Source organism: Siniperca chuatsi, linkage group LG10 (genome assembly GCF_020085105.1).
Source record: "Siniperca chuatsi isolate FFG_IHB_CAS linkage group LG10, ASM2008510v1, whole genome shotgun sequence".
Taxonomy (NCBI): domain Eukaryota; kingdom Metazoa; phylum Chordata; class Actinopteri; order Centrarchiformes; family Sinipercidae; genus Siniperca; species Siniperca chuatsi.
The window spans coordinates 23,981,780-23,996,078 of NC_058051.1; the positions used below are offsets into that span (position 1 = coordinate 23,981,780).

Sequence of the window (14,299 nt, forward strand, 5' to 3'; positions counted from 1 at the left end):
AGGATTCATTGTCCTGCAGCAAAGGGAGATTATGGAGACAAAATACTATGCATTCTACACTGTTCACCCAAAATATGAACACCATCAACAACTGAAAGTCAGCACTTTACCATAGTTTTTGTTTAATATCAAATCCAATGTGCTGGAGAAAGTAGTCTGAGTATGTATATTCTATATATTTGAGATGAATCTTATCTGTAAATTAGATTTTTAAATAGCCAATGTATTACAGCAGGGGGTTTTCAAACTGAGGGAGTCACGTGAGACAAAGGCTGCGTGAGGTGAAAGGGACAGGTGCATGTTGGTGTTCTGAAAACAACGGGAACTTTTTTACTGTATTTTGGCACGTTGATTTGTCCCGATTATCAACACGGTCAGCAATTGGAGCTGCAGCAGTGGATGTGGCACACAACTCATGGAGGGTATTAAGGTATATTAAAACGTTTAACGCCTTCGATAGGCGCGATCAGCGTCAAAATGTCATAATTCAGTCAAATCTGAATACAGACATGATACACATACGTTTACATTTAGTGTGACTTACACTTTCCGACGCAATCGGCATCTATCGAATAAACGTCCATAAATTCGTTAGAAATCCTAGAAAAAAGACGCTCCCTATTAACTCCAGAACTTGCCTGAGAATCAGCACGTTTTCAAGTGTTTTTCAGTATTAAAGCAATACAGTGATATTTGTTGTACATCCATGGGAACATTGCAAACAGGAACTGCTAATATCTAATTCGCCATATTTTTTCGGAGGGGGGGGTGTGTGTGTGTGTGTGTGTGTGTGTGTGTGTCAGACTTTTAAACTGTTACAGCAACACACATCACAGCTTTGAATACAAGGTGCTCATGACTTTAATTCCCATGCTAACATTAGCTTATCAGCTAATAAAACAGGTGAAGAAACACCTTTTGTACTATGCAAAATATAAGTAGTGAACCAATTAAAAAAATGTGTTTATTAAAAACAAGTTTGTATATTTGTTTAGATGTTTACAGCACAACATTATCCAGAATGTGACCAATAGAAATTATGATATAACATAACATAACATTGTCTTTTCACACTGTATGTTTACATGCACATTAGTAATCTGATCATTCCTCAGTTTTGGTGGTAACCTGATTTCAGAAGCATCCATGTAAATTTAAGGGATTAAGAGAAACCCAGTTAACACCTTGTTAGTCCTACAGGGTTTACATAGGTTGCTCTGTTGCTTTGGGGGTTGTTAGCTGACAAATACAAGACTGGCATTTCAAAGTAAAATGGATGTTGCAGTTGTGTCACCTTTTCATGTGCACAGCATACTGAACTGAGATGCGTTTTGCATACTTCAGGGTCCAGAGAGAGTTGTAGAGCCAACAGTACTTTGCACAAAAACATGTTGTGCAATGACCAGTGTAATTATAAGGCTGTGAAATTATTAAAACCAAGTGAGAGATTTTCTTGCATTTGTCAAGATCCGTTATGTTGTGTATTCTCATCCCAAGTATTTTAGCCTGCTGGCAAATTGAGCAGACAAATCCTCCTACGGTAGTTTCCTATCTCAACTCTCTCAGTAAAAAAACCCTCAACATACGTGAGACATATTCCAGTTCAGCTCAGTCTCGATGGTGTCAAAGGAGGGTGTGCCAGAGGGCAGCAACTGATTCCTGAATAATCTGTGCAGAGACAGATTTGCCATATGTATCGGCTGCTACTGCTGTCTATTGGTTGCAAAGAGCAAATCTTCAGAGCACATTTTGTAGGATGGGAGATGGCCAAGACTTTGTACTGACTCATGCTGTATCTGAGTGTGGATCCAGTGTAATTCTCTATTTGTGAGTGGGCTTCAATATTGAAGGCCCTTGCTTCTCTTAACGCTTTTAGGGAAAGATAACAAATATGTAGCACTGCATTAAGGCTAGACTACAACTTCTTTCTTATTTTAAGTTAATGCTGTATAAAAATATGTCTACACATAAAAACAACTTTCTTTTTTCTTTGGTACCTCTCTGATCATTCAGTTGCAGCATGTCTTCCAGTTCTGACAGTGAAACCGCTCTGGTGGTACCTAGGAGCAGATGCTGTATGTGATTCTTAATTGGGCGAAGCGAATGATTACAGATACCTGTGCAGCTCATATAAAACAGAGTCTACATGCAGAATTATAGGTACAGATGGCAAATACTACATATCTACTCCTGCGTTCCTATGGGGCCGATGATGTTCCACCCTACGCATTACACTTAGAGGGTTCAAGCCAGCTCCATCTCTGTGGACCTACTGTGTTCATTCCCATTGAATTTTCCATATGGAGGTTTCTGGGCAGTAGCTACACACACTCTTGTTATATCCTCGTAATCAAGTGCACTACTGGCTTATTTGTATTGGCTTTAAAGTGGTATTTTGCTTTGGTTGAACTTTTTCTCTTTTTTTCCCCTAGTCAACTACTGATATCAGCTACCCCAGGGATCAATAGTCAGCACTCATAGTCAGGGTTTTCTCTGTCTCTCCCTTTACTTGCCCATTTTTTCCGTAGTATCCTAACCTGCAGTTATATATAAATGTGAAAGAATGTTGTTTTCTATTTGTAATGCACTTTCAAGGTAAATTGCATTGCAAATAAATGCACTTTTTTGCTTTACCTTTAGTGAATTTATTTACATTCAGTCCACACATATTAAAACTGAATAATAGATTCATTTGCACATACTGGAAGATTGCCTGGATTAAGTAACTCTACATCCAAGATTTGCAGGGTTACAGTTTGTAAATGCATTAGAAGTGTGGTATATACAAAAGATTAAATTCTGACAGTCTGTGTGAATAAGGGACAGGAATAACCTAAACTTTAGTGGCAACTACAGAGACATGAAAAGCTCATATTGTTGGCTTACTGTGCTTTATATGATACGCAAAGTGAAATATTGCCTCAACAACAAATTATGTCTTACATATGTCTCTATCCATCCTTTGTAATGAACCATGCACGTTTTTCACACAGGCTTTTTGGATGTTGATGCACCTGATATTAGTTTGTTTTTTATTAGTACTGCAGCATTGTCTCCAACTTTAAGAAGGTTCATCTGTCATTTCACTATAATTGACAATCACTGCTTTTTCGCTCATTGTTAATAAGATCCTTGCTTAGAATATCCTCATTTTGTATGTAATTTACTGAAATTATTGCCACAGAAGCCTGCATCTCATGTTCTGATAAAAAAAGCACTCCAAGACTATATGATTTTTCATATTATAAATTCAACGTGTTTTTGTCTCCCTAAACAAATATATTGTATATATAATTTGTTCACACTTAAGCCATCTGCATATTTGAGCAGAAAAAAGCAATGGAATGAGATGAACATTTGAATGCATCCATGCATGAGGGTATCTTTAAACCTTACTGTTTTATAATGCTTGTGAACTGGTTGTGAAATGTAAATTCTAGATTGAACAACATACATTATGATGTAAGCATTGGGCCTGGTAATTGTAATTATTTCCCTGAATAATATACCGCATTCTAGCTTGCAGCACACAGATTCCCATACTAAATTCCCATACACTATAAAATCACTCAAGGGTGTTTATTGTGTCTAAATAATGAATAGACACAGCCTTTACAAGTTGACAGTGAAAAATTTCCACTGAACTCCCCTGATAGAATGCATTTCACAGTAAAATAATTCAGCTGAGCACAAAATAAAATGTATGCAATACTCTATTCTTAAATTAATTTCCTAATTCTGTTGGGGATAGTTATTTTACAGTCAGCATTTTGCTGCAGAGAGACTGATAGACTGATGAAGAGGGAGACGAGCAAGTCAATAAGGTATGAAGCCTGTGCTAAATATTCTGTTTTGTCTTGCTCTTGTTGTAGATGAACATGGACATTTGAAAATATACCTGCCCAAGAAGCTGCTTGAATGTCTACCAAAATGCACCTCTCTGCCAAAGGAGAGACACCGGTGGAACACTAATGAGGTAAGGCCACTGCTCCTTATCATACCACCTTCTACTCAGTCCTTCTCTTTCCAAAGGTACCCGTCCATAAGACACGTTTTCTTTCAGGCCTTTTTCAGACAGGTTTGTAAGCCATTTAAGCCCTTCAAAACAACATAACACCTTTCCATTAGGTTCCCCGATCCACCAAAATAGCACTATTCTTCTAAGTGCTTGCATAGGTTACATGTTTAAATATGTCAAATGAACCTGTTAACATGTGACATATTGAATGTATTTAGATATATTAAGTTTAGTTAATTCTCTGGTGTCCCCCCTTCAGATTACAGCAACTGGACAATTCAACATGATGGTTTTAACTGTACTATATTTCTCATTATATTTTACATGTATTATTTATTACATGTGCAACTTCAGAAACATTTCTGAACACCTTTGCAATAATTTAAGTGAAATGATTTTAAAATTGATTGTCTTAATATCGACCCAAAGCTTCCTCTGATATTTTTTTGGCTGCATCACAAAATCTTTCCCTAACATAAAGAATTCATTGCCACTGGGCTTTGCATGGATAGCCTGACCTTTAATCGTGATACAGTATGTTCTTTGGTCAAATATAAGAATAAACCACACAATTAACAAAACCTTCTCTCCCTCTATCTTCACATTTAACCTGAGTCAGTTGTCAATGTCAAATGTCTATCTCATCTTGTAGTTTATGTTTACTACGGATTTGCCAGTGCTCATTCTGCAAGGAAACCCCGTTTGGCATAAATCAAAGGTTAATGTCAATTACATGTTGAGTCTTATTAAAAAAACTTCACTGCTGCTGTATTTAGCAGGTATTATGAGGGGCTGTTGATGTAAGCATAAACAGTGTTTAACATTGGTACTGTGAAAGCTCAAGGTGTCTCATATTTCATATTTGCATCACATTAGGGAAGATAACGCGCCACTTTACATTTTCTCTCTTGAAAATCAAATCCAAAAACGCTTTGCTTTTTTAAGATGTCACAGATGCCCTTTGATATGGTTTTATTTTTTGTTTTTCTAAAGGCCAGACATTTTGAAGTATTAACACTTAATCATTTAAGAAATTTTGTCTTGTTTGATGTTGGTCAAGTTACAAACATAAGTATGTCAAAATTTTGTTTTATATAGGAATGTGGAGTCTCCTGGAAAAGTGAACTGCAGAATTAGTTACTGCTGCTTAAATCTGAATCTACCACAGGCATGTGGTAGACACACATCGTTTCATCTGGTATTTTTTGTAGTAGTTTCTAAATGAGAAAAAAATTGGAATAAATCCTAAAAGAAAAAACAATAAAAAAAATTTGGATAGAATTTATTTACAGATGTCATTTTCAACAATCTTCATGATCCATATATACACGTTGTAATTAATCTTGTATTATTTTACTGAGTGGACCAACACATACATAAGTTTTAAATATGTTATATTTCCCTGACAGGGACTTACTGCATGTTGCTTAATTTGCCTCAGAACTCATTTGCCAACCTGTACTTTTTCTCAAGGGACAGGTTGATGAATTTATCACTTTCATTTCTGCTTTTGATAGATAAAAAACTGGTTCTTCTTTTTTGAGAATAACTGGTAGTAATTAGACCTAAATACACACCATGACAAATCTTAAAACCAATATGCAAATATTAACCATCCATGTTTTTGATTAACACATTGTGACCATATAAATATAGTCATCTGCAGTGATGAAAGTTAATTGACTGAAAAACAACCAGACGATAAGGCACTAGTCAGGCTCGTTTCTAAGGAACAGGATATTCAAAAAGACAGTCTTTCATTGACATACAGATATAGCTGAATACTATTTACCCCAACTTTGTATGGTCAATATATTTTAGAAAATAGATGAAATGGAATTTATTTATCTGTGGTAAAGACGTGGATCTGTAGAACAAAATTACTTATTTGGTGATTAATACAGCAAGAAATACATATTGTTTCTTATACTGTACATCACTTGCAGTTTCCATCCAAGTCTCCATCTTTCATATCTTTTCTCACTAGCCCTGCTCTTGTTATGAAAATTTTTTCGAATGCTTGTGTGTTTCTAATTGGCTGATGTTGTAACTTGTTTGCCCTGTCTGACCTGCATTGTGCTGCTAGCAGTCTAAATTAATTAACATGGCTTTGAAATTGATCTCAAAATGTAAGTCTAAGCATTTGGTGGGGATAAATGCTGTCGGCTACAGTTGTTAACATCTCTTGTCATTTATTGTCAAATTTAATCATAAGAGACATATTGGAGGAAAAATCACCATGTTTTTTTACTGGTCTGCAGATTCGTGGATGTTTGGTGGGCTGATAGGATATTGGAAAAAATTAGCAAAAAAGACTGGTGGTGTCGAGTGGTGTTGTGGTATGCATGCCAATGGTGTTTTCCCAGGATGAAGAGAGCAAGGTAACCTTTCCTAAAATCAAGAACGTTCTTTTTTCTGCAGACCATGCAAATCAGAGTGTTTGTGCCTCATTGGTGGCAGGCAGGAAGGGAGGGATCAGAGAGGCTCTTTTCGGTGCAAATGTGTCACTCTTAGTGAAAGTGACACCTCATCAATTCTGTGCATATTTCTGGCACTAGCTCAGCATGCTTAATGCACAAATTTCCCACTTATTACGTTTTAACGAATCTCAGTATTCTGGTAGGTTAGAGCTGCTAATGTTCATTTGATTTGATATATTTTTCCCATACTGTTACTACTTTATGTTTGAAAACTATAGTTTTTGATATGGTCGGCTTTCAGGTAATATAACATGGACTCTCCAGCGGGACATATGAGAGGTCCAGGGGGTCTTGATAACAATGGTTCAGTTGGTGCATTTCATCTGCTTTTCCTTGTCTTACATTATAGTAAACCGTATATCTTTGGGTTCTAGACTGTTGGTCTGACAAAACAAGACATTTGATGACATCAGCTTGGGCTCTTCGAAGTTGTGGTTAGCATTTTTCAATGTTTTAAAAGATTGATCGCGGGGGGAAAAAGCAGATTAATCGGTAATAAAAATAATCACAAGCCCTAGAAATGTTCTCATATTATGTAATGTAATATATGAAATAATTACATATAGTTTCTGTTTATTTTCCTGGGAACTGATCATTTTATGATTGATTTATGATATTATTATTGACAGATAATGCACTGTGGCTTGCTAACAATAAAAAAAAGCAAATGAATTAACTCGTGTGACTCTACTACAACTTGCACTCTTTTGGAGAGGACACTGACAAAACAGCTGTCATACATTTGGAAATAATCTTTATTTGGCTTTATAATAAATCACTTAACACTCGCAATCTCTCTTCATTGTAGCCAGGTTATGATGTATCTATTCTTTATTTGTGTACATTCACATATCCAGTGGACCTCCAAGAAGGCATTCTTTGCATTCCTGACATGACTGCAAAATTACTTGAAAGTTGCACGTACTGTATGAAGGAATATTCATAGTTCATTCAAGTGTCTATTGTTCCTTTCCCCTGCTGCCTACTTTTTGCAGTTGTGCATTATTTGCACCTTGTTCAAATCTGGGATGATTCTGTTTCAGTTTCATTCATGAAGAGGTACACACTTAATTTTACTTTTGGTGGAAATGATTGAGGATACAACTTGCTGCTTGGTAACTTTAATCTGGAAGGAGAATGAGTGGGGGCTGTTGTATTGCTGGTGAGGTGAAGTGAAGCTAATGCAGCACTATTCATTTCTATCTCATTCTCATGATTCCCCTGTGTAGTTTCATGAGAAGAAGGTGTGCAGGAATACATTTCAAGCATTTACTGGAAAATTAGATAAACCAATCGAATCAAAATTCAAGGGAGGGGATGGGAGTTTAGAAGGTTGAATGGTGCTCTCGTCATTGAATCATGAGCAGCGTGCAAGGTACGGATATGCTATCAGCCTTCAAATTATCAATGGGAGAGAAGTACCTGGCAGTGTTTGAGACTTTACTGAGAAAAAACAAGGTATTATTGAAAGATACACAAAAGGAGGTCATGATTGGAATAAAACATAGTTTGTGGAAATAATCAGTGACATTTCTGTGATTTCTCATCTATTAAAATGAGACAAGATGATGGCCCACTTTATTGTGGGTAAGTGTGCACAGCAAAATATAAATACTTCCAGGAAGTCTATGTTTACCTTGTTTGTGTAACTGCTCTTTCAGCCATTGATGTCCCCATGTCTCTCAGGTGGGACACATAGGAACAAATCCTCACAGAATTCCTCTCAGGTCTGCAGCGAAGTGCTATTGTCTGCTCTGTGCTCTGGCACGCTGACCTCTATCTTGCTAGACATTTCGGATGAGATTAGAATCTTTTTAAAGAAGGACATCTCACGTAGGAACAGCTTTAGGCTTATATCCCTTTCAAGATCAAACGGAGTCAGCCTGATGTTTGGTTACGCTGGCATGAAGGTTGCAGAACTTGAGATGTGCTGGAGAATTGCAATTTTACCAGTGCTATTTTCAAGATGGTCGTATTGCACTTTGGTTCACTTTAGAGCTCTGATTCAGGCTGTATATTATTATAGGATTCAAAGCCAGTGTATCATCTGTTGGAAAACTACCAGTCAAAGAGAGGAGCTGGTTTTATTTAGGCTTGAGTTTTCTTCTATTCAGTTTGAGTTTTCCCCTTAACTATGTACTTCTGTAGCAGCTATTAAGGACATAATGTTTGAATGACAGCACTTGTGAAATGCTACTGGAGTCCTAAGGACAAGAGCGAGCAATATTTTCTCTACCGCAACATGCTGGATTAGACACCTCAGTGTTAGCCTCCTTGTAGACATAAACCTTGCTGACTTAACAAGTGGCTAAAATTTGTGACATAAAGCATTGACAAACAGAGAAAATTTGGAGAACTGACTATATTCCTAATCACTCAGTCTTAAAAAGCAGAGGCAGAGGAGTACACCATGAAGCCTTGGTTGAGGGAGGACACTGGGCCTAAGCTGGTGTGACACCCTCAGCCTTTAATGAACGGCACAACGCTCTGAGTACTGTGAGCTCCCACTCAGCTTAGAAGGGACTGCTTCTGAACTGGTGCTGAACCAAAACAGACAAGAGAGCATCAGCTCAGGCCTCCACCGGCCTGCTACACATTTAATGCCCCTGCCGTCAGGAATAATCCTCTCTGCCTCACGCCACTGCCAGCAGCAGCACAGCATGGTGCCTACATGCAATATGCTGCTGCTCAGGACAGAGCAGGGGCACCAGTAGAAACACTTAGTGGACTCACCAGGCAGCGGGTGTAATAGGCAGGGAATCAGCGATCAAAAACCACAACAAATGAAATTAAAGGAGATCGGATAAACCTTAGAGACTGTCAGTAACACTATAAGATAGGTGCTATAATGACAAGCACAATTGGATGCAATGTGGTGTAATCATTCACTCCTTATCTCTGACTAAAACATAATTTGTGTTAACGTACTCCATGCCACTGTGTTATCTTGGATCCTGCTGTTATGATTTTACACAACAGTACATTCTTGAATACAATTATGGGGGGAAATGAATATTTTTTTTATTCATTCATCTGTTCTTTGAAAACAGTAATGACTTTTTTTTAAAACAAAAATATTTTAATTTAAAGTATGAAAGGATAACACAAAACCGGCTCTGCATATCACGTGTGTAATAGAGATCTTTCCCAATGAAAGGGTCATTCTTCACTATTAATACAATTCATGGTATCTCTAGTCTATTTGAATATAATACCACAACCATCCAGGTTTATGCTTTTCTCAGTCCAGCACTATACTCTGTGTCAGGTTTGTTACTAAAACAAAGCTTCACTTTTGACTTTTGTCTCAATTTTAGTGCATGTTCATTGTTCATCCCATATTACACTGTCATGACTTTGCATTGTTTTAATGTAAGTCCTTTGGGCCACGTGTTTCCAGTTTACTTCTTGTCGTCCTCTAAGCATGTCTTCTCAAACTGTGACTTGCAACAGAGTTTCGCCCACGACAATGATTAGTGGAGGTAAGCAATGCCCCTCCCCCCATCTGATCACACCCATTGATGATACTAATCCAGCTGGTCAATAAGAACTTTAAGCTAAACAGCAAAGTCCTGCTCTGATTAAACACTGCAAATCGAATGTACAATGCTGAGCTGAATCAGACGGATCGTGAAGCAACTAATCTTGTTATTTTTGTAGCTACTAGATGACAGTTTAGCAGTCGTCTCACTCATTAAATACATGGCCTTTGCTGCTCAGTTTCCCTGAGGCTTAGTAAGCCTAATATTATATTTTAGAAAAATAAAATAATTTCTTCTCTCATTAGCTGAGGTGCTCTATTTCATGCGAGGCGGGGAGTGCCTCCACTACAAAACACTTCAGGAAACCCTGTGCAACCTCCTCCATTTAGTATGTGTGTTATTAAATATACAGACCTCAAGTTGTAGTGAGTATGCCTGCATTTATTCACAGCACTGTATTCAATGCCAGCTCAGCCTTTACAAACAAAAGAAATTAGATTCTGTGTGGCGTGTACTGCAGGCCTAAGACTTTGGCTTGAAACTCCTGGTGCAAAAGCTGGAGCATCCCTTTTGGAATATCCTGACCTCATTAAAACACTGGCTGGATATAAGATTTCTCCTATGAATTAGAATGACTCGTATTAGAGATATCTGGTTACCCTGGTCAAATTACCAGGTATTTGACTTTTAATTGCCGGTTCTGATACATTCCCGTCATTATGCGGCCAAACCTGAACTGTCAGTGTTGTTTTTATGGACATCAGTGCACAGTAAATTCAACTAATCGAACACAAGGTCATGCTTGATTAAATGTTTGTCTTCATTTGAGCTTCTTAACATGCATGGCTTTCTCTGTGGAGAGTAATTAAAATGACTTCCACCAATTGCAAATGTTTACAGAAATGTTCATTAGCTTCTCTGGGGCAATCACTAGAAATGAAAGGTCACGTTTGTCCATCTATCTGTTTGTTTGTGTGTTTGTTTATCCGTTTGTTTGTTGTTGTTGAATTTCTTTTTATAATCTAGGTTAGATGCACACAATGTTTCTTCAGGAACAGGTACTGTGAACATATGTCAATGAAAAGAGTAGGTGCAGGGCATCCTGTCTTTTTTAACCAAGGTTCAGATTTTATTTATATCAGCTCTTCATTGAACTACTCAGTTGAGGTTTAGATGGCAAAATGCCTGCAAATTTTTTTCTGGCTGCTCAGAGAGCACAGTTATTCAGCCACAGTGTTGCAGTTACAACTTTTCACTATTTCTTTTCAAAGTGTTTTTAATAGGAACACCCAGACTAATTTATGTCTGTGTGGAGTGATCATATACTTTCATCTTACTGTAGTTTCCACTCAATTACAGTTTACTAGATATATTTCATGGTGCTTTTTTCATCATTTGGCTGGTGAAAGTAGAAGACAGGAAGATAAGGAATTGGTAGAGTTTCTTTGGATGGCTGACTTCATAGAAACTTCCTGTGAGCTTGATAGCTTTGCTGATTGCTAGTGTTGTAGCTTACTGTGAAGTGTCAATTGCGAGGCTACGGTGTAGTCAGGCAGTTGTAATAGGAACCCACCAGTCAGGTCATTCAGGGGGTCCTGCATGCTACAGGGACCCTTTGCTTTTTCCTCTGGATGTGCACATCAAGGCAGGGGTCCTGAGTATCCTCTGAAGACAGGGATATCCACTAAAAATTGCATGACCTCTATTGTAGCAGATACAGGTCACTCCACCTCCTGTGGGAAGCCTCTAAATTGAACCCAGCTTGTGTCTTCGATTTCTTTCCAGCTCTCTCTTCCTCTGGTTTCCCTCCTTTACTCTTATCTTCTGTCTCTACTCTTATCTTCTGTCTCTTTCCCTTTTCCCTCATGTGTTCACTGAGCTGCAAAGCTATTCAGGTACAGACAGAAAGATTTCTACCTTTTTTCTCTGAATTGCTGGGTCAGGATTTTTCTGTGTGGAACCATTTTGTAATGGAGTTTAACTTTATTTACTAGATAAAGGAAAATTAGTTCTGCATTTGATGTGCACGCCTATGCTTCAATAAACTGTTATATTGTTCCATATACAGTAGATGATCATATGAGTGAATACCTCTGTTCTGCCAGCCATGAGTGTGATTGAATGGCAGGAGTCTGCATTGTAATATTCACTTCCATTATCCACTCTGCAATCTAAGTAGACTCCTGGAACTTTTAGGTGCATGTTTGCAAAATTATAGGTTTTTTTAAACTGAATCTTTGTATGCAGTATGGTACTTTTTTCCACTGGTGGTACTGGAGCTACTATAGTAAACATGTCTGAGCTCTTCACCAGGTGGAGAGCTTCTCCATAACAAAGTTTTAGGGGAACAATGTTCTTTTACTTTCACTAATTTGGGATGGCGATTCAGTGGCATTCATGTACAGTATATAACATTTCTTAATCTAGGAAAGTATCTTACCTTCTCTTTAGGATTTAGGAGAGCTGTTTAACCCATATCCACTGCACTGATAACTTTGTTAATTCTTAAAATAAGTTCCTTAAATTTCGCAGATAATATGATATTCAGAAAAGGCCTATATTGTTTTCAAAAAAATAATAATTTAATCTCCATCAGCAATTAACAGATATGAAATTAACAACAAGCAGGCTCTAACCATTTAATTAGAGAAGAAATTATAGGAAATTGGCCAAAATGGAAACAAAAGGAAAACCAAATTGGAGCTTGGAGGAAAATCCGCTGCTCACAGTGGAGGTACATCAGAGAAAACATATAATGAAAGGGAAATTTAGTACCACATTGACAAGAGTAGACAAAAAAGATGCATGGAAAGAGAATGCAAACAAAATTAATGCCAGCTTCACTCTTGTCGGTTGTACCCTGTGGAATACAAAAAAAGTGGTTTAACATTCTGTCAGAAGGGTGTCAGGAGATTGCAGCTTACAAGAAGGCCGCTACTGCAACTGGTAAGCTATAAAATTACTCTATTCTGAATTATGCATATTACTTCAGATAACGTATTGTTCATGACCAGTGCTATATTGTTCAGCGAGTGTGCTTAATGCTTTGGGACCGCTGCCTGTACAATCAAGTTTTTCAGGCTGACATATCTTAAAAAACGATGTGAGAGAAGAGGAAGACACAGTTTGTTCTGCAGTGTATCTCAGGTAAAGTAGCCTTTGTAGGGATAAAAGTTTTATACCCCTACACCAGACTACAGTATAAGGAGGCAACAATATAAATAATGTTAAGTGACACAGAGACAATAGATGGCACAGTGTAGTGGGAATGGTTGTGTGTTTACAACAGAAATATACAGGTGAGTGACTGTACTAACAGTATATATATCCTGACTCATCTACTAATCACTTCACATCCAAATTTCCAAACCTGTCCCATTTAGAAGTAATCTGCTAATTGTTTAGGCTGACTAAATGCCTATTCACCTGAATTCATCCCTTCACAAAATTGAATGAATGATATATGTTTCCACATTAATTTAGTAGATGACACTCACTCCTCTCCAGTCTTCTTTCTATTGGTATTTTTTTCTCTACTTAGGAGCTTTGTACCTCCTTATCAGTCAAACACCTCTTTACACTTAATGCTGCCAGAGCAGAAAAAAAGCAGCTTTTCTCCAAAACAGCCTCTTACTGGGACTAAAGTAGCACCTATAATTCTAACATGTGTTTTTAAAGGTGTTTGGAAACATTGACATTACACATTTACGTTTGCAGAGATGTATAAAACTACCCTGCATTATACACACACATTGTGTTGCCCATGTCCATTACTGGATCTGCTGTATGTTCTAATTATACATACATACATACAAGGACAAGTAATAATGATCAATCCAGTCAAGTCTGCTATATTAAAATTAAAGTGCATTGTCCACAGCTTTTTGTTTTGACATTACAAACTAGTCTAGTTTAGCCTGAAATTCAGCTGAAATTCCAACTTTCTGAGACTATTTAACCCTTGTGTTTTGTTGACATTGGCTTTACTACCTCATTATTCGGGGTCCCGTAGACTCCAGTGCTGTAAAAATAATAATAATAATTCCTAAATCATGCATTATTTTTCCTTTGAATATTATTATTATAAATTTTCATCTGACCCAATATGTAGAAAAGTATTGTAGTGGTGACCCTTCCCTTTGCCACAAACTGGGCTTAAACATTGGATGAAGGTGACAAAGTACGGACATGACCACGGAGCATTGTTATTACACCATATAAGGAAATATACAAATTCACGGGGTATTTACATTTTCTGTAGCACACTTCTGAAGCATGTCATCAGTTCAAAATAAAGTTTATAAGGAATTCTCATAAAA

The 14,299-nt window shown here is 37.3% G+C and overlaps 1 protein-coding gene across 10 annotated transcripts in view; it reads left to right on the forward strand.

Annotated features, from left to right (window-relative positions):
• camta1a (calmodulin binding transcription activator 1a) overlaps positions 1–14,299 on the forward strand; it is a 276,033-nt gene that overhangs the window by 10,258 nt on the left and 251,476 nt on the right. For 9 of the 10 annotated variants that reach the window (XM_044211305.1, XM_044211307.1, XM_044211299.1 and 6 more), the window contains one exon: positions 3,873–3,976. In XM_044211305.1, the coding sequence (XP_044067240.1) occupies positions 3,873–3,976 (104 nt within the window). Of the gene's footprint in view, positions 1–278; positions 431–3,872; positions 3,977–14,299 lie in introns of those variants that run through there. The other variant, XM_044211304.1, reaches the window with a different exon arrangement.